We start from the raw sequence: 24,755 nt of genomic DNA on the forward strand, positions 1-24,755 counted from the left end.
TATATATATATATATATATATATATAATCATAACAAAACAATGTGATATGTGCTCCTAACTTTTATAAAGAAGGGCTTAAAAATTCGGCAGTTTGGAGTGTTCTGAAGTCCATAAAACTTAAGGTCATAAAATTGATATTTTTCAATAAATAACTCCACACTAAATTTTAAAATTTTGAAGAGGGCATAAATTAAACTTTTTTTTGTAAAAAAGATTATTTATATAGAAATTTATATAGTGTAAAAAGATTATTTTTTTAAAAGAGCCGGCTCATGAGCTATAGAGTTGAGTTGGGGTTGTCTTGAGCATGACTTGTTAGCTCACTAATCAAGTCAAACCTGAGTGGGCTCACAAGTGAGTTTAGCTCACTTACACCCCTATTAAAGCCGTAATTACATGATTTACACCAGTTTTTCTACAGAATTACAAAGGAAGCCTTTAATCTTCATATATAAATGCCTTTATTTATCTTGTTTCTAAGTTTCCTTAAAAAATTGAAACATTTCTATAATACTTTCTTATAACATGTTCTCACCCTCTCCCTAGGTTTTGCGAAAAATGATTACGTCCGTCGTCCTGACGGGCGACGGACCTCCGCTGTATCACGGCTGCCGCCCGGATGCAGCTCAGTGTCAGGAGACGGACGTAATAATCTCGCCTATTTTGCGCAATGAAATCGGACAAAACTGAATCGCAAAACAAGTAATGTTCTCCCGTTACCCAAAGAAGGAAAAAAAAAAACAAAACATGATAGCTATTTACAGAATTTCTGGTAAATTTACATGCATGCCACATAATTCTCAATGTATTTTTACATATCTAACACCCAAAATTTGATATTTACTCTTATAGCACTTTGATGTCATAAACCTAAAAGGATCGTCATTATGATATTTTTGATGCAGTGTTAAAATTTGAGTGGAACATACGTCAATAAGAATGTTTTAATCTAAGAGAATTGCGTGGTATGCATGTAAATGCCCCTAATTATTAAAAGAGGTCTCTCCCAAAATAACATTTGTGTGAAGACAAAAACCATAAAACCAGTCACATGGGGGCATATGAAAGCACAGCAATTTCAAACAAACAAAAAGAATTATAATTGGAACTTTGTGCTGTGCAGCAAGGCCTAAAATTTAATTAAAAACTCGAAAAAGTCGGGCCTCGTTTGAAAAAGTTTCGCTGTTCAACGGAGCTCCTTTAAAAATATCGTGGCTGAAACGACATTATCATCTGAGTTCTAAAACGACAAAAAATTAACGTTCCTATGAAATAATTTCAGAATGTCTCTGGAGACGCTGCTTTACCAAACACAAATCAATTTATACGTCTTGCATTCAAAACATCCGAACAGAGCTTGAATGTCTTCCCAAACGAAGCCTCAAGACACATGAATACTACCAGCTTTCATGGTCTTTAGACTCCAATTCAAACTACTTTTAAGACCATGAAAGATTCATGGCTTGTAGTGTTACAAGAGAGAAGAAAAAGTCCAGCAAAGACGAAAGAATTCAAGTGTGGCCAGTTTGTTAGTAATAAATCATTTTCAGAAATTTTTATATTTCTAAAAATTAATATATGGCATCAAACCATTTTTTATCAGGATAATATAACTTTATTTTATGCCAAGCCACAACACAGCAGTTTAATTTAACTTTATAATATTTTTATTTTTTAACTTATTAACATGAATACAATAGCTTCCATTAACAATTATAAAATAAAAGATTCTCTACCATGACTATTTCAAAAAGAAAAGCTAGTGCACGCTCGTGTAAACTACTCGTGTGCGCGCGCGCACGAGAAACATGACACAAATACTAACAGGAATAAAAAGAAAAAAGTTTAGGGGCATTTGCATACATAACCTTATCTTATTTATTTGCATATCTAACAACTAAACTTCTCGTTTTAGATTTATACCACTCAAATTTTTCATATCACACCAAAAATATCACTATTTTAACTTTTAAAAAGTGAAATGCACCTTTTCATGCATATAGGTAAAGTAGCATATATATAATAATTGAAGTATTGGTGTTAGCGATGTAAATACATAAAAATTGAGTGGCAAGTGGGTAAATCATCCTTAAGTTTATGATTCAAAAAGAGATGACAAAGAACTCATGCTGGTGAAAGATGAGAACTTTAAAATAACAAACTTAGCATGGAAATTTCCATTCAAGTCAAAGACCTTGGTGCTTCAACAAAAGCATTCCATAAAATATAACTGAATATAGCCAAAATGTGAAGCAGAAAAGAATTAAAATAATGTTAAACATCAGCATGTAATATAATAATACGACAAATGAATACATTGACGTGTACAAAGAGCCCTAAAATGACTTTAAAAATGATCTTTTTAAAATCCAGCCTACGTTTTATTCATGAGTCAGAAGAAACTCACTGGACTTACATTGTCTTACAAAAACCTCTGATTACAACAGCACTGATGAAAGAAGACACCAAGACACATTTAAGCCAACTGTTGTTGGTCTTCAAGCAAATGCTAATGTGCTGCTCTCTGAAATTTGGCAGAAAATTAAAGCTATCAATTGCATAACAAACAAAAAAAGTGCCGAGTTTTACTTATATGGTGCAATGATTCTTCTTCGGCGCTTAGGGGTCTCTCTCTTTACATACATCTTCTCCATTTCGTTCAATGCACGGCTAGATCCATCTGGCAAGCTTACGAACTTCCAGCCGCCGCCTGCTCCTCGCTTTCCCTTGGATCCAAGTTTCTCTATGGTGAAGTTCCAACCGTCCGGCGCCCGCCTTCTGCTATACTTGTGGCATTTAACCTCGCCCGCAACCTGAAATATAAGTAGCGCAGGAAACTAAGAAAGCATAAAATGAATTGACATGAATGATGTAATTATTAATATAATTTTTTGGTCGATAGCGAAGAAAGAGATCAAGTAAAGCAATTCACGTGAAGCTATACAAGCTTAGGTGCTTCACTGTAATTCCAACCAAGTCAGTTACGCTATTATCTAAAAGTACAAACAATAATCATATAGTTTACAATTTAATTAATTACACATTGACAATTTCGTTTCATAAAAGATAGTTAATTAAGTTTGATTTTACAAAATACAACCCGAGGGAAATGGATGTATTAAATCTAAACATACTTTCTTTTTGTTGAAGTTCAGTCGCTGAACAAAATCTTCATATAACATTTGGTCTTCCTTGACAGATATCTCATAATGAACCTCGTCAGGATCTCTGGTTGTCCCATCCCAGTCCTCTGGCATCACTTTGAAATCAGGTTTGTAAGGAAGACGGGCAACATGGAATTCTCTGTCATGGGAAGTGAAAAATCTACAAAGAAAGAGAAGTTTACAGAACATATTCAGAAGTTAATCATTCAAATCATTATAAAAATAAGGGGCAATTTCGGACAAAACATCCATATGCTATTACTTATAAAACAAACAAATCCTACCATTATCCGTCAAATTGCCATCCAGATATTAAAATTAACTAAAAAAGGACTCCAATATTTTACTTTCATCGAATTATCAATGGTTTGGTTTCAGCATGCACGTGGATTTCATAATTCATTATTTTAGATTACCATATTTGCAAGGCATATAAATACTTCACTCTATAAAGATCTGAAAAAAAGATCTGAAAAAAAAAAATTCATATAAACAAATAAAAGTTAGATCAAAGGGTCAGTAACAGTATATGAACATTAACACTTGGTTTGAATGGCATATAAAAGTTGTCTGTAAAAAATGATGCGTCGAGACTCAACAATCATAGCTGCTTAGAATAAGCAATTCTTCCCCCAAGTTTGCAGTTTTTTATGGATGCATCATTTTCGATGCATTCATTTCTCCTCAAGCCATCATATAAGCATTAACCCAACTCATATTCATTTACTTTCATCATAAAAGTTCAATATGTGAGGGAAACAGTCCAGGTGTAACACTTGAAACTGCTTTGTAGCCAAGTCAGAGCTCATTTCAATCTAGAAATCACCATAGAATAATTTGTTTACATCAAATTTTAGACATTTTGGCGGAAATCACCAGAAGGTTGAGTACATTCTACTAGTCCTAATCATTCACTTATTGCGCAAAAAAAATTAATTAATTAATATAATTAGAATGGCCCATTCCCACTAAAGTGACCTCTGCAAATGTGAAGTTCACAACTGACAAGTGATACTATTAGAATTTTAACTCAATAATTTGTTTGAACATGCAGAAAATTCAAGAGAGATGTCAGCGGGTGCAAAAAGAAATTTGCGTGGTGGGCAGTTTTTCTTTTTAATCAGGGAGTGCCTGGACATGAATTTATTAAAGAGACAAGAAGAGAAATAGAAAAAAAAATCTTGTGATCGTGGAGTATGATTTTAGTAAATGAAAACAGACTCACGCCAGACTCACACCAGAACTTTTGCATGTTTATGTTTTCTTTATAGTGTATCCGATGCTCACCCCTCCTTTGAGAACTGATAGTTTTAGCTTAATCATATAAATCTCAGTCTTTGTGTTGCTAGATGTCTTTTGTTTTATTTGGTGTGTTAATTAAATGTGCTCTTGTTAGATGCTTTAGCATATAAGTTGAGTGCTTTTCCTAATAATTGATATTAGAAACTAATAAGGAATACTATAATTGATAATAGGACCTAATAAGAAAGCCATGAATTATGAGTGGGAGAAGTTTTATACTCAAATATTGGCCCAAGAACCAAGAGACTCATCTATGACTCATTAGTAACTTGGTGATAACAAAACTTGTGTAGTGTCATCTAATGATTTACTAAATATTTTAATATAGGATAATTAACTTTCAACAAGTATGAAGATGATGATCATGTTCGCTAGACTTGCTTAAAGCATTAGTCCCCTGAAGATGGACTCAAGTGAAACATTGATTTTTTTGCTAAAATCGATCTAAATTGTATTAGATATTATTTAAAATTAAATTATGACTTCTAAGATTTTAATTCCATTTATTTTTATATAAAAATATTTCATCATGGAATTAATTACTATATTATTATAGAATTTAGGCTAACTAAAATTTCATAAATATATTATTACATGTCATTTACATGTGATTTATCCTAATTTATGCCAAGTAATGAAAATTAGCTTATACTTCGTGAATAAGTTTAAAGATCTAGAATGTTTATTTTAGCTTATTAACAAAATAAATATTTTTGCACAAAAATATATTGTTTTAGATCACATTTAATGTGTTTAGAAAATCATAATAATTATCAATTAATTATGGTTAATGGGAAAACTATCTACTTGACTAATTTGAGCCTATTTCATTTATTCACTAGATTCATTCGGTTGCTTACACATTGTTTAATACATTATATAAAATGCTTTGGATTAAAAATAAATTTATCATAATTTTTCAAAATATTACTTTTCCTTCCAAACATGAGCAAAACAGTGAACGTTAAACCCATTCTAATTTGTGCTTATGAGGGTCTCGGTCCACCCAAAAAATAGCAAAACAACGAATAATTTTTGGAGTTGTTCATGTTCTTTAGAGGTAAAATTTTTTTGGAGATTTTTAAAGCCATTTTCTAGCCTACAAATAGAGGATAAAATTAGAAGAAAATTCAGTACAACATGCAAAGATTGTGAGCATCAACGTTGTAATATTTTTAAGTGACACTAAAAGAATCAAAATGTTGGTGTCTCTCTCTGTCTCTCAGCAAATTCTAAAAGTACATTTGCTTGCCAAATACACCACCAAAGTTCCAAAGAATTTTGGAAAGCTATTTATTTTTATAAATGAAGATTGTGAGGTTGCCTCACTTGTTAGGAAAGATGTTGCAGTTGTGTTCACCAAATGTAGGAAAATACATGATCTAAACTACTTCTTGCATAATGAGTGAGCTTTTCTACCATAGAGAATTATCATAGTGGAAGCAAGGGATGGGCTAAGGTATGGATATAGGTCGATTAGATGTCAAACCACAAAAATATGTGTAAAAATGATCTTAAACATAACTTACTTTCAGTGTTCAATTTGGTATTCTTCCTGGAGCATAAATGCTTATGTTCTTTGTGAAGGGCTAATCATATATCTTGTAACTAAAGTTGTATGCATACACATCTACCATAGATCTGTATACATCCCGAGAATCTCATTGTGTACCCTTGTGTGGTGGTTTAGTGATTGTTGAATCAGAAATCAAAAGCTTAAGTAGTAGTGACAATCCAATTATATAGAACTTGTCAGTTTATTATTATGTCGGTGCCTAGCCTAAGGGTAATTTGGTATTTTATTTTTTATTGTTATATTATAAATAGGGCTATAATGCATAGGTTTAAGATTATGTATAAGATTGAGTTTTGAGACTTAGATTAGGGTTTGGAAGAGATAACCAACCACTTGAATTGTGAGGTGGGAGAGATCACCAACCACTTGAATTTTAGGTGCTTATCTTTATGTATTCCAGTTGTCTTGTTGGCGTTATTGAAGAGAAATAAAGTGCTTTGAACAAATTTCAGAGGAATTTCCTATCAAATTCGAATCAAAGTTCTCCATTCCTGAAAATCAACGAGTTCACAGATTTTAGCCATGGGAAGCACGACAAGAGAGGCGTACCTGTAGTCGCGGAACAGCCGTGAAGGGATTGCAGCAGGAAGCTACGGGATCGCGGTAGGAAGTGACGGGACGTGGCAAGAAGTGATGGGAAGCTACCGTCGTGATTTTATCTGGGAAGAAACTGCAGGATTGCGACGTGCAAAAGGATTAGAATCACAGCATGGGAAAGGATCATGACGTACAGACGACACTTTGTGTGACGTCACCTCGTGAAATAGTCGCGAATGGAGCTAGATTAGAAGCATCACGGCAAACTAAAATCTCCCACTCCGTCCCAGTGATACAGTCGCGATTAGAGATAACTGGGTTGACGCGAAGTCATGGTCACAGCTTGTAACAAACCTAATCGAGTCGAGAAACACGATGGGTTGGCTTGCCCTAACTGCGATCCGAGAAGCACGACGTTCGGCTTTCCCTAACTGTGATCCGAGTGACCAAACCATGCAATCTGAAAACAAGGGATTGCAGCGATTGCATCTTAAAAACTTCTCGATACAGTTGTGATTCAAGCTACCAACAAAGTTGAAGATAAGATTTCAACGAAAAGGAGTTTCTGAATAATACAGAGAGTAATGGAGGGGAAAAATGGATGGTTTGAACGAGAAATTAGCAAAAGAGTTCAGCCACAGTAAATCGGAGATAAAAAAACATTTCTCTTCCATAGAAGGGTGGTTCGAGAGAAGATTCAAAGCCCTGGAAGAAATGATGAAGAAGATCATATAATTTCACACAAAATCACCTCCGACCATAGCGAAATCGAGCGACAGCATCGGGAGCGGACACCAGCAGCAACAAAGCAAAAGGATTCTTGCGACATCAAGGCAGCATCGCTACTTTAGGCAGATTGGGAGCTATGATATCAAGCAAAAATAACAGGAACAAACTCGAGCGGGAGCACTTGTAAGAAATAATGCTATATTTGAACGACTTGAACAAACAGAAGCAAGCAAAATCAAAGTTCATAAAGTTGAAAGAGAGGCATGATACAAAGTTGAAAAAGATTCTGGTAATTGATAATCTACGAGATGAGTTGTTTGGGGTCGTGATATTCTCTAAAGATTGACTGGAAGTCAGGAAACAATCCAATTGGAATGCGGTCGAAGGACGCGTACAAACAGCATTTCAAATTTTTTAGTCACTACAAATTTTTTATTAAATGGAAAGAATTTTCATATGACAAAGTATGTAGGAACAATACGACTTAATCTAGCAACAGTTTTCCCACCTTGAGAATAAAGTTTTTTTTAGAATAGAGTATTGTTGCGCCGGTGCCTAGCCTTAGAACAATTTAGTCTTTTATTATTTATTATTGTTTAGTATAAATAGGGCTAATATGCTCAGGGTTAGGATTATGCATGAGATTGGTCCTTGAGTTTTAGTGTTAGAGCTTCAGAGAGATTTCCTACCTCTCAAATTGTAGAATTTGAAAGAGATAGCCAACTTCTCAAATTATAAGTGCTTATTTTTATGCATTTCAGTTGTATTGTTGGTGTTATTGAAGAAAAATAATGTATTTTGCCTAATTTCTATAGAGTTTCCTATCATTAAAACACTTGCATAATTAGCTTAATCTTATAATAAATATCATCCTTCGCTAGTGTGCTTTCTACTAGCTTGCATAATTAGCTTAATCTTATAATAAATATCATTCGCTAGTGTGCTTTCTACTATAGGTTGGCTTTTTTTTTCCTCTAGACCTTATTCTAATAAAGTAAAGCATACAATGCTTGTTGCCTATTAATTCACATTAAGATGGCCAGTGTTGTGCACCAAGATTATATGTTTGTGCTATTGATTCTATGTTTCATTGACATCCTCTCATATTCTGCATGTTTATTATCTGAGGCTAATTCAGTAGAATTCCTAGAGAATTCTGAAGTGTTCATTGCATGCTACTCTTAGTGTGCCTCTAAGCTAATATCCAAATGCTTTGGGCTTTAAAGAATTAAGAAGCAAGGTGTGTTAATCCCGACGAACTTATGAAGACACATATAAAATAATAGAAGACATTTAAGACTAAGGGAAAATAAAAAATCAAAGATTGATGAAAAATCACTTTCTGCAATCCCCGTTATGTTTAAAGGAAGAGGTATTAATGAAAAACTTGGAGGATAAACTGAAGCAAAGTTGTGGCTTAAGCTAGAGTAGAAAAAAACACCATAAAAACTTTTAAAAAAAACAATGATGGCCAATAAATCACATCATATTGAAATTAATTATATTGTGATGAATCTAAGGAATATTTATGTAATAATTGATGATGAATGTGCTTTGTTACTTTTATACTCTTTATCTCCCTCTTATAAGATGATTAAAAAAATACCATTTTTAAAAGCTTGTTAAGTTTGATGTGTTGTAGCTGAAAAGCAAGTTGATGGATTATTGATTGAAGTCCTTTTGAGAGCGTAGGGTTGTGCCTCATAGTAATGATAAAGTTTTCATGGCAAATACAAAACCATGACTTACTTCTATTGGAAAAAAAAATATCACATTAAGAGAATATATTAAGCAGGAGCAATCTGCCATAAACAATCACAAGGATAAAATGAAAAATACAAGTATTATAATAAATTGTTCGAACACAAATTTAAATGATGTTTTTTGGTGACTATTAAAGATAGATGCAATGATCGGTAGATTTTGGAGAAAGCTTGTATGTACCTCGTGTCCGCAAAAGGAATTGTTTTCCAATTATGAGGCATAAAATAGCTTCTATGTTTACATAGGAACAATAAAATATGCAGCAAAGTTGATTTTAACACCGTGAAGTTGAATCATAATGTTGTGACTAGACCATTATCTAAGGGTCAATTATGAATCAAAACCTTAAATCTTTTCACTTCGAATGTTTATGTAAAATGCACGTTCAAAAAAGAAGTTACAGACCTTAAATTTTGCAAAGCATTGGTTTTTATATAATAACAAAATTGGTGGACTATATGTATTGCGAAGTGTAACTTCAAATGGAGCAACTTGAGTTTTCCATAACCAGTGATGGGCATGATTATTTAGGAAAGAAAAAAAATGAGTTAGCTTCTTAACTGCAAATCAAGTTCCAGAAAAAATAAGGGTACATGTTGCAGGGAAAACTATTGGAGATAATCAAGCAGATTGATCTTAAGTTGCACAATTTATCATAGTGTTCAATCATATCATTGCAATGTTCAAAACAATGAGATACATTTTGAAAATAAAAAGATTCAACGGCATATATACGTTTGGTATCAATGTAACCACCTTAGTGTGCAAGAAATAAACTTCAAGGATCCCTTGCGTGCTAATTCAAGTGTCATAAAAGTTTTTGAATGGTGCTCAAATCTTTGAGGATTTGAGAGCTTGAGAAGATCAATTCGGAGAGGAAAATGAGAGAGGAGACCCAAGTTTAATCCCAAGTTCTCAAGTCAAAGAAGAGATTTGTTAGTATTTTGACTCAAATAATTTACTAAGATATGCAAAAGAAAAATTAAAACAAGTTTTTTGAGATAAATATAATTAATATTTTATTTGGAAAATAATTAGAATTGAAATGTTATTACATAATTTGTCATCTTCTTAAAACTCTAATAAAAAGAATCTAAATAAGATACATGCATTAAATTTTCAGGTGGATGTGTATAGAGCTGTAAACGAGCCGAGCTTAAGCGAGCCTAAAGTTTGTTCGAGTTCAGCTCATTTTAAAAAAAAAATTTCGAAATTAGCATGTGTTCCAAATGGCTCGTGAATATGTTGTTCGTGTTCAAATTTTATTTGTTCAAATTAAATCGTGTTTGGCTCTAATTTGATTTCAACTCGAGTTGCCTCAAGCTCGCACTAAATTTTATTTGTGATTATAAAATCTAATCAAATTAAAACAGTATAATAAATTAAATTATTATTAATAAACTCAGAAAATTAATTATTTCTTACAAGTATATTAACAATATATCAAATAATATTACGATACCTCCAAGTTCCACAAGCTTCTGAGCTTTGCTTTTGCTTTTTAAAGAGTATTTCTAAACTTCTATTATGTAAATTCCTAATGTGGGACAGTGCCTTGAACCATAAAAGGCAAGGCGTGGAAGTTTTTTTCTAGAGACATTTACATGCATACCAGCTAATCCTTACGTGTTTACATATCTAACACCTAAATGCTAAAGGCACGGGGCAAGGCATGGATTTAGGGAAGGGGCATCTACAAACATACCACCCAATTTTTATGTATTTACATATATAACACCTAGGGGCATTTACAAACATAGCACCCAATTTTTATTCATTTATTATATCTGACACCTAAATTCTGAAAAGAAGCAGGGCGCGATTTGGAAAATTCTAAGGGCAATCCATTCTTATGTATTTACATATCTAACACCTAAATGTCATTTTCTTATATTTATACAAAGTGAATTTTTATATCATATCAAAGATATTCTTATTTTAACTTTTACATATCATTTAAATAATTCGAGGCAAAATGAGTCAAACACGATCGAACAAAAGTTTGTTCCTGTTCAACTCGTTTATAAATTGAGCTACAAAATTTTCTTATGATCGGCTCGTTTGCTTAACGAACGAATCGAACACAAATTGTTCGCGAAAGATGAGCTTTTTTTACAGCCTAGAGGTGTATGTAATAACCAATGGAGGATTTAGTAAAGCACTAAGAGGAAATTTGGGTTGTGGACTATTTTCATTAAGTATAAAGAAAGAGTGGTTGAGAAGGAAAATATTAAAGAGGAGAAAAAATAAAAGAAGAAAAAAAAAATCTATGTGATTAAGTACTATCTTGACATGGAGAAAAAAAAATAATTATGTTAAAAATTTTGTGGAAACTCCATAGACATGCAAGGTATATTTTGAAAAATTTTTAATGTATAATTTCTAATATCAGTTAAATATTTTTTTATTTATTATCTCTCTTAAGATATATTCTCTTTTGTTATCCTCTCAATTTTTATTTACAGTTTTACCCCTTACAATTTTAAATCTGCAATGTTTTACTTGTAAGTCTCCAAGGTCATATGCTAGCACATTTTCTATCCCAATGCAATGGCTTATTCTTAAGCCTGTCAAACCTAAGCATGTGATTGTCCATGCATGGCAAACTTGCCATATCTCATGCCTTTATGTTCAATTTGATTGCCACCCACCTCCTAAGCATTCAACCTGAGCACATCCACTCTACCTTGCAAACCTGTCGTGTTCATCTTGTAGCACAACATGCCCTCCACATGACCTTGTTTGTGCCTCGAGCCCCAAATAGCTTCAACGTCCTTATTTTGAAACTCTGCATGTATCTACGACATTAATGCAGCATTAACACACCCATTCACCCACTTCCAAGTCATTACACTAACGTTGGCATGTGCATGCCCCACTCGCCTTTTCCTTATTGCAAATGTCATGCCAACTGCTCGTTTCAACATGCATTTCGTCATTTATTCAATAGCCTTACATGCATGGTCAGCATGTCCACTTCAACTTTATTATGGGGCCCATCACTAATTAACATATTCGCTCGCTCACACTCACAACCACTTGAGTCCCAAACAGAGTTACATCCATAACTTCACCCACATCTATTTGTAATCTATCCCTAAATGCATTCCACAATTATTTACCTATGCCCTTAACACTAAATTGCCTCCACCATAGTGCATAAACTTGCATATTTCACTCTTGCTTGTTATCCTATCAATTAAGCACCACAAACTAGACCTCGGCCTAAATTCAAAAGCCCTCTAAATCCTTGAACCACATTGTAAGTCAGCATTGTTTAATTATCCAACATTCAAGTTAAATTTGGGCTTGAGGTCAATTCAGTAAAATGTATTGAACTTTCAAGCTCGTAGAATTCAAGTTGGATGGTTGAAGTGGATGAATGCATCGGGCCTATTGTGTGATAGAAAAATATAGCTTAGACTTAAAAGGAAAATTTTATAAAATGGTTGTGAGAATTGCAATGTTTTATGGAGCAGAGTATTGGCCTGCAAAAGACAAAAAAAAAATAAGTAAAGTGTTGTTAAGATGAGAATGCTCGGCTAGATGAGCGGTTGTACACTTAGAGATAAAATGTGAAATGAATATATTCATGAAAAGGTTGGAGTAGCTCCAGTGGCAGCAGACAAGATTAGAGAGAGTCGCCTTAGATGATTTGGTCATATTAAACATAGACCATTTGAAGATCCTGTTAGGAGAGTAGATATTTTAGATTTGACTTATGCTAAGATAGATAGAGGTAGATCTAAAAAGACTTGGGTATGTTATATAAAAAGCGATCTTAATTTACTAGAATTAAATGAAAATATGACACTCAATAGAACACATTGGAGAAAAAGGATTCATGTAGTTGCCACACTTAGTGGGAAAGACTTCTTGTTATTGTATTAAACTTTCAAGCTTCCAAAAATATCCATCCCGAGTTTTGTTGTTGTTCATGAGGATTTAGGGCAAAATTATACAATTGTTATTGATGGTTATCGGTTTTTTTCTTCTTAATCGATTTAATCCGGACGGCTTTTCCCTTCTCTTTATCTCAGAAATGATTTATCATTAGTCTACCTTCTCATAATGAATTTTACCAAGATATTAGTATGGTTAGATAATTTAGTTTCTCTTCTGAAATTTCCTCAACATAAAATTTCCTCAACCATAGAAGAGCACGTGTATAACGATTAGGACTTATTTCAATTTATTATCTATTTTTTTGTTTTAATTGTAATTTCGAGCATTTAGTAGACTTTCCATATATATAAGAAGACATTTTGATCAAGGATTCCATTTAGTTAATGTTGAATAAAATTTTGAGATTTTCCAACTCATCACTGGAATTCATCAACTCTTACTCTTATCGTTGTCATCAATTTGTCTCCTCCCTCATCTCTTATCCCCATTATTACTACATGATTCATTATATTAAATCTTTAATTCCTTTAGGTTACTTTTCTTTGAATAGATCATAATTCATATGAAACATATATAATATCTATGTGGTATACTAGTTATCAAACAAAAAATACATGGAACTTTATAAATCTTCATTGTAAGTTTTACACTTAAAATAATTTATAATATATACATTAGAGAGCATAGAAATATTCTTTCATAACATTTAAACAAACTATATACTAATGTATTACATATATTCATGTGCATGGATTGCATGAAAATATTCTTTGGAAGCTTGCTATTAACTAAAATGATTATGAAGTTTCTATCCTACTTTTATTGAAGATGGATGGAATTCAAAAAAGTGATAAGCCCATGATCCATCAAAAAATACATAAATATTCAAGTCTAATAATCTAATCTTTGTCATCATTCATAATGATATAATATTCAGTGTTGTTTTAGGATATCAAATGTGCCTTAAGAAGTGGACACATAAGCCTAGATGTGATGATTTATGAATATTTCTACAGAGAATATAACAATTATGTGTGATGTATTAGAATAACAACTAACAATTTGTAAGATCAGAATTTTTCCAAAATGGAATGATTTGATGTGGTCTTTATGCTATTCCGGTAGTTATACTTAAGAAATTAATTTAATTTTTTGTAGTTGGAGTTGCAATTATTTTGACTTCTATGCCTTGAGATTCCTTGAGACTTCCATTATTTGTTTTTTTCTATTTTATGGCCATATCTTCATCTGTAACTCCTTTACTTTTACCAATGACAAATAAATGATGTATTTTTTTTATATATAATTGGACGTAAGCAAAGCATTTCTGCGAATTAACTTTTCTCAATAATAAGAATTTGTTCCTCAAAATACGTAAACAGGTATTTATTTTCTTTTTTAAATCAAACTATTCTAGTCATAATGCTCATAGATGGAAAAATAGAAGAATGTGGATATCTCCAGAGCAATTACGTTAGTTGATATTGGTAGTCCATGAGAGTAAATAGACTTTCTATATATTGAATTAGCTGTAAAAGCCATTAAGAGTTTCATGCCATATAGTTTCCTTCAGGCCACGTTTTATACCTGCTTACTTTCTTCCTATAACAAGCATAAATAACCTTATTACAACTAGTCATTAACACAAGGTGGAAGTTTTGTTCTTTTTTTGCCATTGAGCCTCCTTGTCCCCTAAGACTTCTAATTTATCTTCTCTGTTGCCCTTTCTCTTGAAAAAAGGAACTAATAGATTCACTCATAAATATTTAAGAAAATATCGAATTAAGATTGCATTGTTTTGAAGAAGCTGATTGATTTGACAACACTAGACCATGAAGGTCCTATTTTTATATAACTTGAATAAAAATTCCAAACTGAACTTACTCACCAAACGGGTCCTTAAACTCTAAATTTGATATCACATTTTTTTTTTTTATCGTTCTTACTACAAGCAAGAATTATCTCCAAGATGTTATCGACTCTCCATAGTTTCATATCATTTGGACTTATGAAGATCCCAACCAATATCCAACTTACCATATCACATATGGATGGAACAAAATTTGATTTCCAGCTTAATAAAAGTCACTAAATAGAAAAACTCTTTTCTAGCTAAGAAAGTTCCAGATAGTATAATTACTAACTATCCATTTAAAAATCAAGCAATCAAGATAGCTTGAAAGTAATTCGATACATTTTGATCATATTTTTTATCATAACCAATCAAAAAATCATAAACTGCGCTCAACTATAGCCATGAATCCACAGCTGTCTAACGCTTGACTAAGATCTTCACAGAACACTATATATAAACTCTGCATGTCAGTTCATCGTCATCAAGAAAGCAAGCATCAACAACCCAAGAAGTTCAAAAATCTTGATCCTCAACTAACTATAAAAAGCAATTTTTTTTTCTTGAGTAAGCTTACTCTGGAAAGTTGTCGAGAAGGATTTCCACGGAGTCATCAAGTGGCCGACCAAGTTTCTTCTCCTCCTCTTCCTCCGTTTCTTTCAACCACAAAATAGCATGGACCCTCTGCCTCATAATCCTGAAATCCTTCGCCAGCCTCTCGATATTATATACCTCCGGATTCTCCTTATGAAGCTTGTACATTTCATTCTTCTCCGAATCTTTCAAATACGATCCCCTCACCCCGGGTTCCCTCACTTGCTTCAGCAGTTGACAAGTCTCTATCATACGATCCTTCCAACCGTCCACGAAAGCCTTATCCTTCCTATTGTCCTTCTCCACCATCCTCAGAATCTCGTCCAAGTCGTCCATCCGCGCAGCTTCCTCCATCACCGTTGATTTCTTCGTCTGAGGCGGAGATTGCCCGGGGACGAGTTGACGTCCGACAGCTTCACCATCGAAATGATCCTTAGTCAGGCCAGTCGACCAGGAGGATGCCTCATCCCAGTCGAAGCTGGACGGAGGATCCGAACCACCTTCCGAAGGGGTCTGGCCGGAGGAATTCCAGGACTTGTCCCAGGAATCATCTTTTCTTCCTCCGGCGCCTGAACCTGAGGAAAAGATTCGGAAAGGTGTCGAAGAGGAAACCCAAGGAATCGGGGTGTGGAGGTTGCGCAAGGGACGGAAATGAAGGAGGCCTCGAATTGCTGGAAGCATTACGTATTGACGTAGAGGAAGACGATGGCGTGAACTGTGGAGTCAAGGTGTTCTGCAGCATTCGTCCACCATGTAAGCGGTGGTGGAGCTCGGCGGGCGTAAATTCGAGCAAAATAGGGTTCTAAGCTTAAGCGATCCCGGAGTTTATTCGCTTTGCCTATATGAATTTTATAATGTGTATTTAAAATAGAAGAAATACTTGTATTGTATTTGACTAGTTTATATTTCAAATATAAAAAAATTATTTATTATCAGCTTGTTTGTTTAAAGAGCTGAACATAAATTATTCACAAACTCTTTCTCTAATTAGACAGTCATTGAGTGTTCAAGATTTAGGCGAAATTTAAATCTTATTACTTATATTAAAATATCATTTAAACATAATTTAATATATTTTTATTTTATTTTTTTAATTTATAATTTTAATTGATTAAATATCTTTATAGCCTTATAGTCACTTAAATATTTAAAAAAAACACTCATTAATTTTATATATGTATAATTTATTATTTCAAACTAAAATGAACAAAATACGGGCGAACAAATCTTTCTTAATTTTCTGCTAGTTAAAATAACAAGTGAAAAAAAAAATTCAAGTGTTCAACTCGTTTGCTTTGTGAATGAATTGAACACAAGCTTCTTAATAAACCAAACATGACAGGCTTAGTTGCAAAAGAGGGAAAATTTTATGAAAAAAATACATGGGTTTCATAATTCATAAAGCATATTAAGCTCTCCCATTTGCACAGCAACACCTCTTTACTAAGAAGAAATATTACATCAGGACTCCGCACGTAGAGTCCAATGAAATCATGTCACACGTAGAGAAAAAAAAATTTGTCTGATAACACAGAGAAATATTCACTCTGTATTATTCAGGTGTTATTGTATGTTATTCAAGTGTTATTGATGTGTTATGGTGTTATTATAACACCAAAAATATTCTCATAACACAATAACACGAATAACATATAATAACACCTGAATAACACTGAGGGGATATTCTATTGTGTTACCGAGCCGATTTTTTTTCTCATGTGGAGCTATTTCATTGGACTCCGCACGTAACTCTACATGCGGAGTCCTGATGTAATATTTTTTCCTCTACGTGCGGAGTCCAGTGAAATCACGTCACACGTAAAGAAAAAAAATCAGTCTAATAACACAGAAAAATATTCTCCATGTGTTATTCAGGTGTTATTGTATGTTATTCAAGTGTTATTGATGTGCTATTGTGTTATAATAACACCAGAAATATTCCCAGAACATAATAACATAAATAAAATATAATAACATCTGAATAACACGGGGGAATATTCCACTGAGTTACCGGACCGATTTTTTTTTCTCACGTGGAATAATTTCATTGGACTCCGCACGTAAAAGAGTCCTGATGTAATATTTTTTCCTTTACTAATGGGTCTCTCACTCACCCCAACAGAACAGGTAATATCTCATAAAGAAAGCATAATCAATACAGGGTTCCCACAACTGTAATGGAAAAGCGCCTAAGGCACAAAATAGCTCTCAATCAGTCAGCACAATCTGTTTTATTCTTATCCTATCCATTTAAGAAATTTTTTGCTTTTCTTTCAACCAAAATACAAACACAGCCTATCTGATTCTGTAAAATGATCACATTCCTGTATCAAAGTAAAAAAAGAATCAGATATTCAGAATGTCAATCTCTCTCCTCTGCTATCAGATTCTTAATGAAGAAACCAGCCATCTTTACAGCCCATTTCACATCCATAAACACAAGAGCTCATCAACGGTCTTTCCCTCAAAAGCTCCTCCATTCTTCCTCCTTCCTTCCCATGCAATCTTGTGTTCCCGAAGCCAAGCCATCGAAGGCCCCGAAAGTAAGGACGAGAAAAAAACTCTATTGAATCAGCTGACAGTCTACTGCATTTATAAATATCAAGCCTTTTGATCAATCTTCTTTTGCCTTCAAAATCTGGCATCAAGCCAAGAGCTCTAATTGATCCATCACTTACAAAGAAGCAATGCCTAATGCAGAGACTACTGATTTCGCTGCACATCCTCACAATCAAAGCAATTGTTTCATCTGTTACCCCCGGCAAGTAACCCAAGTCCAACTTTGACAGAGTTCCAACGATCACACTATCCTTCTTAAAAAGCTTTCTGAAACCTCGGTCTCCAATCCTTCGGCAGCCGCGCAGACACAAAGTAGCGATTGGAGAACGGCCCAAACCAAGGGCCGATAAACTGCTATCGGTGATATCAGCTCCGCTCAGATCCAGCAAAGTAAGCTTATTGAGCATCGAAATTGAATTCAATCCATGATCAGCAATGCTTTTGCAACCCCCCAAGTCCAGCATTTCCAAGTTCTTGCATAATGATAACGATTCCGCAGCTTCGCTGGTTAGAAGATTGCAGGATATCAATACCACTTCAACAAGAGATGTTGATACAAAGGTAAGACCATGAAATGCTAAGTCTGACAACAAATAGCCGTTGATGACTTCAAATCTTTTCAGAGTCTTGAAGGACTGCAGAATGGATATATAACCAGCATCTGTTACTTTAGAAAATCCTTCCAGCCTAATGGATTCAAGCCTTGTGCATCCTTCAGCCAGAACTAGAATGCCAACATCAGTTATTCTCCCGAAGACATTCGGTCGGCTCCTTGACAGAGCAAGGCATGTCAGTCTTTTGCTCGAACTTAATAACTCGAGTCCCGCATTTGTTAGGTCATTGTGCGGAGCTGGTTTTGTCCATAGATTGTCTTCCAGACATAGGACGGTTAAATAATGCAAATAATTTGTAATTATTAGAATAAGTCGATCCGTAATGAGATCTAGAATAAGTGTGAGTGACTGCAGCATGAGACAAGAAGGCTGAACATCTATGGTAGAAGGAAGATTTTTATCTATACTAAGTTGATTGCTTAAAATAAGCTCTGCTGCTTGCCAATTCTTGATAGGTTGCAGCAGCAAAGTTTTGAGAGGCTTTGGAAGGACAAGCTGGATGTTATCAAATCCACCATGGAGATGAAATGGAGTATGAAACTTTATACTTAAAGACTGAACACAGTAAAAAAGAACATAAGAAAACAAATTAAAAACCACAATTTGATAGAAGCAATTTTAATGAATATTCTGTGGTTAAAAAATGTTGCGGATAATATCACCTCTAAGTGGAGGCATCTCTTGAACATCTTTTCTATGGATTTTTTGCATTTAGGAGTAAAATGAGGTCCATCTCCACAGACCAATTCCAAACTTAGTATTCTGAAATGAGGCAGACGATAACATATCTGAATAAATGCAAGGACATATATGAATGCATAATTTCATTAAGCTAAAAAATCTTCAAAATCCTTCTAATCCAAACCCCAACAGTTTTGGCTACAACATGGAGGATTTAGCAAACAAATCATACTATATTGATAGCATTATATAAAACACTATAAAATAAAGGTTGGTGACATAACAAAGCGATGCTTCAATGTATAGAATAGATGATAGATCAGAGCATCATATTTCTATTATCTAAGCAAAAAATGAGCATATGTTATATGGTTTTAGTAGTGTTAAATTGTTAATTATTTATGAATATTACCAGAAGATCAAATGATAACTATATTTGATAAATTTAAATGACTTGTGTCTATGTATCAAAAGGCTGGTTATGAAAGTTATGGTTAAGAGGTTTAAGATGCAAAAATGCTTCAAACTAAGGAGGGGGGGAGCGGGGAATATTATAAAACAACAATTAAGCCAACTATTCTATATGTATCCGAGTGTCGAAGATTTTATGCCACTGATAAGCCAAATTGTTACAAAAAAGAAACTGTCAAGATGGATATGCCAAAAAATTAGGATGCATTGACTGAAATTAAATTAGAGGGATAGTGAGAGTAATAACTGCTAAAGATAATATAGTGAAGCTAAAATCACGCGGGTTGGATATTATATAATAGAGAGTAGAAAATGCACTAGTAAATCTTATCATAATGGAAGGATTAGTAGGGGGAACGAGCTAACACAAATAGAAAATATACAAAAAATTTGCATAAAATTGAGCTAACACCTAATTTCACACTTAGTAGAAATGAATGGAGAACATGAATACATAAAACCAACCAAGCATAGTGAGGATAAAATTAATAATGATGATCATGCTAATTCTTACTTTTGAGGAAAGGGTAAAAATAAACCAATGACAACAACAAGCCTTTATCCCACTAAGAAGGGTCGGCCACATGAATCATTTTTCTTCATTGTGTTCTGTATGTGTCCTGTAGAGCATCATATTTTCATTTAATTCTAATAAATTAAGATCATTTTTTATAAAACAAGCCCAAGTCTTTTTAAGTCTACCTCTATGTTCCTTAATATTAGTTAAATATAAAACATCTACTATTCTAACTGGGCCATCAAATGGGCGACGTTTAATTTGACCAAATCATCTAAAGGCAACTCTCTCTAATCTTGTATGCCACTGAAGTTACTCCAACCCTTTCACACATATTCGTTTCGCATTTTGTTTCTAAGTGTAAAGCCGCTCATCCATCTAAGCATTCTCATCCCAACAACACTTTTAACTTAAGTTTATGCTTCGCTTTTACAGACCAATATTTTGTGTCATAAAGTATTGCAGGTCTCACTATCATCTTATAAAATTTTCCTTCATGTCTAAGCAGTACTTTTCCGGTACTTTTTTATCACACAATAGGCCTGATGCATCCCTCCACTTCAATCATCCCATTTAAATTCTACTAATAACATACCCATCTATATCACAACACTTTGAACAATAGACCCTTGATATCTAAAACATTCACTCCTTTTAATGATTTGATCACCCACTATTACAACCCCATCACTAAATCTACTACTAATAAAATTAAATTCCATATATTAAATTTTAAATCTACTCAAAAGAAAGCCTGTAGTCTCTAAAATTGACCTCCATAATTCAAATTTTCCTAACTCTCTAGTATTGTCCATAAGAAGGATATCATGAAAAAAAAACATACATTCACCTATAAATGTCTAGCAAGAACACCCATAACTAAAGCAAAAAAATATGGGCTCCAAGTCGATCCTTGATGTAATCTAACTGAAATTAAAAGAAAAACACTTGGTCAATAATCCCTATTTTTGAACAAAAATAACAACTCTAACATACATATTTTTAATGACTTGAATATAAGTAATATCAATACATTTCCTTTCTAGAACTCTCCATAGTACTTCTCTTGGAATCTTATCATAAGTTTTTTCTAAATCAAAGAAAGTCAAATGTAGATCCTCCTTACTCTCTCTATACACCTCCATCAAATCTTTCAATAAATGTATGCCTTTTATAGTAGACTTGACCGACATGAATCTAAACTAATTTTGAGAAATTTTTGCATTGTAATATAAGTTCAATTATTCTCTCTTTCATAACTTTAATGTATGACACATTAATTTTATTCCTCAATAATTTACACACACTTGTACAACACTTTATTCTTAAAAATAAGAATTAATAGACTATTTATCCACTTATCAGGCATCTTTTTAATTTCTGAAATAATATTAAAAAATTTAGTAAGCCAAACAATTACTATATCTCTTAAACATTTCAACACTTCTATTGAAATACCATCAAATCTTACTATTTTTACACACTTCATTTTCTTTAAAACTATATCAACTTTCATTTTACTAATGCAATGGTAAAATAAAAAACTTTATTATTGTTTACGATATTAAAATCACTAAAGTCGGTTGTATTTTCACAATCTTCATTGAAAAAATTATCAAAATCTCTCGCTCATCTATGTTGAATATCCTCATGTAAGAAAAAATATTTTGAATTTTTCATCCTTAATATATTTTACATAAACTAAAACTTTATTTTTCTTTATCCCTTTGTTTAACTAGTTTATACATGTATCTTTCTCCTCTTTATTATCTAATATGTTATAAAGAACACTTAAAACATAATTTTTAGCATCATAAATAATTCTCTTAGACTCCCTACGAGACAGCTATATTTGTTTCTAACTCTTAAAATTTTTATACCTAAACCAATTTTTAAAATAATTTTTTTATTATCTTTTCTCGCACATTATTATTATACCACTAATTTTTATTCATAGAGTTTTTTCTTTTGATTCTTCAAAGACACTCTTGCAATTTGTTTACTATTACTCGTTATTTTATCTCAAATAGTATTAGTTTCTTCAAGAACATCCCAAATATTACAATCTCAAAGTTTAATCATTAAAATAATTTTATTTACCTTTTAAATCTCCCAGTCTAATTTCATCATAATATTTCATTGTATTTTTAATTTTTCAACTCTTCATCTAAAAATGCATAACATCTAGCCTACCGCTCTCTTCTAGAGATTCTTTGAATTAATTCCATCAACCTTACTATTGGTGCATTTCACTCCCCATCGCAAAAGGTTCAAACTACAAAACCCAACTAAGTTATTAGTGAGGCAGCTTGGTGGAAACAAAGGGCTAAGGTCTGCGAAACAATGGGCTAAGGTCTGCTAGTTGCAATACGGAAACCACAACACCAATTTTTCCATTCGATGGCCTCTACTTGGAATAGGGATGCCCATGGAGGAGCCGTGAGCAAACAACGGAATATTATGGAAGTGTTCTTGCAAATTTTCAGGTCTAAATGCTAATGCAATGCACCTCTTTTCTCCAATTGGCCTATTTTAAAAAGCATTCCACTATTTGTGATAACCCATAACAACCAACTCGTTGAAACAATTGAGGAGGAAACTCGGGCTACGGTTTTTCAGATGGGACTGAATTGGGCTCCTGGCAGTGATGGTGTAACTGCCTCTTTCTATAAAAATTGTTGGAGTATTGTCGAAGAAGAAGTCATCAATACTGTGAACAGTTTTTTTTTTATTCTGGGTCGGAGCAATGGAAGGAGACACTTATCATATTGATACCAAAAATTAATAATACTACCAGTCTGACACACTTTCGGCCTATTAAACAAATTCAAAGCTTCTAAGGCCACTTCGGGCTTTATGGCACTCAAATTGATATGGAATAGGCCTATGACCGGATGAGTTGGGATTCCCTTCGTGAGGTGTAAGAGAATGGGATTTCATGATACTTTTACCGATCGGGTTCTACAAAGCACATGTAGGCCTCAATTTGATCCCCTTATCAATGGGCAGCGGTCACCTTGGAGAGTGTGGTTACCAACAAGGTTGCCTGCTATCGCCATATTAATTTATCGTATGTTCTGAACTTCTTTATCTAGCTCTGACCCAACAAGCAGAAAATATTGGGATTCAACTTTAGAAGATCGGACCCCCAACTTTCCCATCTCCTCTATGTTGATGATGTGCTCCTTTTTGTCGAAGCTTTGACTACGTCGGCTAAAGTTATTATGGAGAACACCTCAAATTATTGTGAGTGGACAGGACAACGAATTAACAAACACAAATCTATGATTTTGTTCAGTTTGGAAGAGAAGAAAGCTTGCTAAATTGCTGAATTTTCATAAAGTTGAGGAATTGCAATATCTAGGCACCCAGCTTTGCCTTCGAGAGGCCACTAAAGCTGATTACAGCAAGCTTCTTGTTAGTGCTGCCACTAAGCTTAATTCTGTTCGGTTCCTCTCACTTGCAGGACGAATTACACTTCTCAATTCGGCTTATCTTGCGCTTCCTATGTGCCTGCTTACACATACCGAAGTGCCAAAAAGTGTTTTGGCTGATCTGGAAAAGAATGCCAGCAATTTTTTTATGAGGGAAGGGTAATGGGAGAAAGGGGCTACACTATGTTGCGTGGCAGTGTCGGTCAACCTTTTTTTTCGATATATAGATTTATTTGAAAAATATGATATATGAAAATAATTTTTGGAAATTTAATTTAATATAATAAATATATAGTTTGAGTTTTAAAAGTAGTATGTTTTAGTTTTGTTAAAAAAAATGAGACCAAGTGGATCTCATTCGTCCAATAGTTTGCATAATCGTGTCTGATACCGCGAATACTACACCCCCCGAAAGATAAGTGTAGACCTCGGCGATAGACCCAATCCAGCAAACTAAGAGATTTGTGACATCCGTTTAGTCTGCGAACCTTTTATATATGACCGACAAATTCCCCTATTTAATACAAAGATTAAATAGGGTTTATTTTACCTGGGTTCCAAGTTCCCTATAAAGGCAAGCCCATATAGTTAATTATATCTCAAATGATTGAAGTCACTTGAGAAAACTCTCGATAATGATCAGTGGTTCTAGTCTTCAAGAATTCAAGGTTCAGATTTTCAAGGTAGGACGTAGAAGGGCAAATGGGAGTGGCTCAAACATGAACAGTTATTTCAGGAGTCCAAAGGAAAGAAAAGGTAGGGGATGTCACAGATTCTAAGGAGAACCCTCAGTGACTTCCCAAACTATCCTACTGTGTGGCTGCATTTTTAGAAAAGATGTTATTTGAATGTTTAATCCTGCCAATTTTATTATTTAGGACTTACATTTGCATAATACCCGATTATGCAAATAGCCCACAGAGAAAGGAGGGTTTACGTCGTACCACACAACAACCTCGGAACCTAAAGCGAGTTAGGACTTATGCTGCACAACATGGTTGTGCAGGGGCCTAAAAGAGGGTGAGGATTTACGTCGCTCTAGGCGAGCTACCTC

The 24,755-nt window shown here is 33.7% G+C and overlaps 2 protein-coding genes across 3 annotated transcripts in view; both read right to left on the reverse strand.

The window, feature by feature from the left end:
* Positions 1-2,203: 2,203 nt before the first annotated feature.
* Positions 2,204-16,280, reverse strand: LOC110025288. Its single transcript, XM_020725731.1, has 3 exons — positions 15,409-16,280; positions 3,136-3,325; positions 2,204-2,814 (listed from the first exon to the last, which is right to left on the reverse strand). The coding sequence occupies exons 1-3, from the start codon at positions 16,104-16,106 to the stop codon at positions 2,587-2,589; spliced, it is 1,116 nt and encodes a 371-aa protein (XP_020581390.1). The 5' UTR covers positions 16,107-16,280; the 3' UTR covers positions 2,204-2,586.
* Positions 16,281-17,503: 1,223 nt separating this feature from the next.
* LOC110025367 (F-box protein At-B) overlaps positions 17,504-24,755 on the reverse strand; it is a 20,796-nt gene continuing 13,544 nt past the window's right edge. The window contains exons 3-4 of one of the 2 annotated variants that reach the window (XM_020725849.1): positions 19,261-19,360; positions 17,504-19,153 (exon numbers count right to left, since the gene is read on the reverse strand). In XM_020725849.1, the coding sequence (XP_020581508.1) occupies positions 17,816-19,153; positions 19,261-19,360 (1,438 nt within the window). In that variant the 3' untranslated portion in view covers positions 17,504-17,815. Of the gene's footprint in view, positions 19,154-19,260; positions 19,387-24,755 lie in introns of both variants that reach the window. The other variant, XM_020725929.1, reaches the window with a different exon arrangement.

The sequence above is a fragment of the Phalaenopsis equestris genome, unplaced genomic scaffold, assembly GCF_001263595.1.
Source record: "Phalaenopsis equestris unplaced genomic scaffold, ASM126359v1 Scaffold000002, whole genome shotgun sequence".
In the NCBI taxonomy this organism is placed as follows: Eukaryota; Viridiplantae; Streptophyta; class Magnoliopsida; order Asparagales; family Orchidaceae; genus Phalaenopsis; species Phalaenopsis equestris.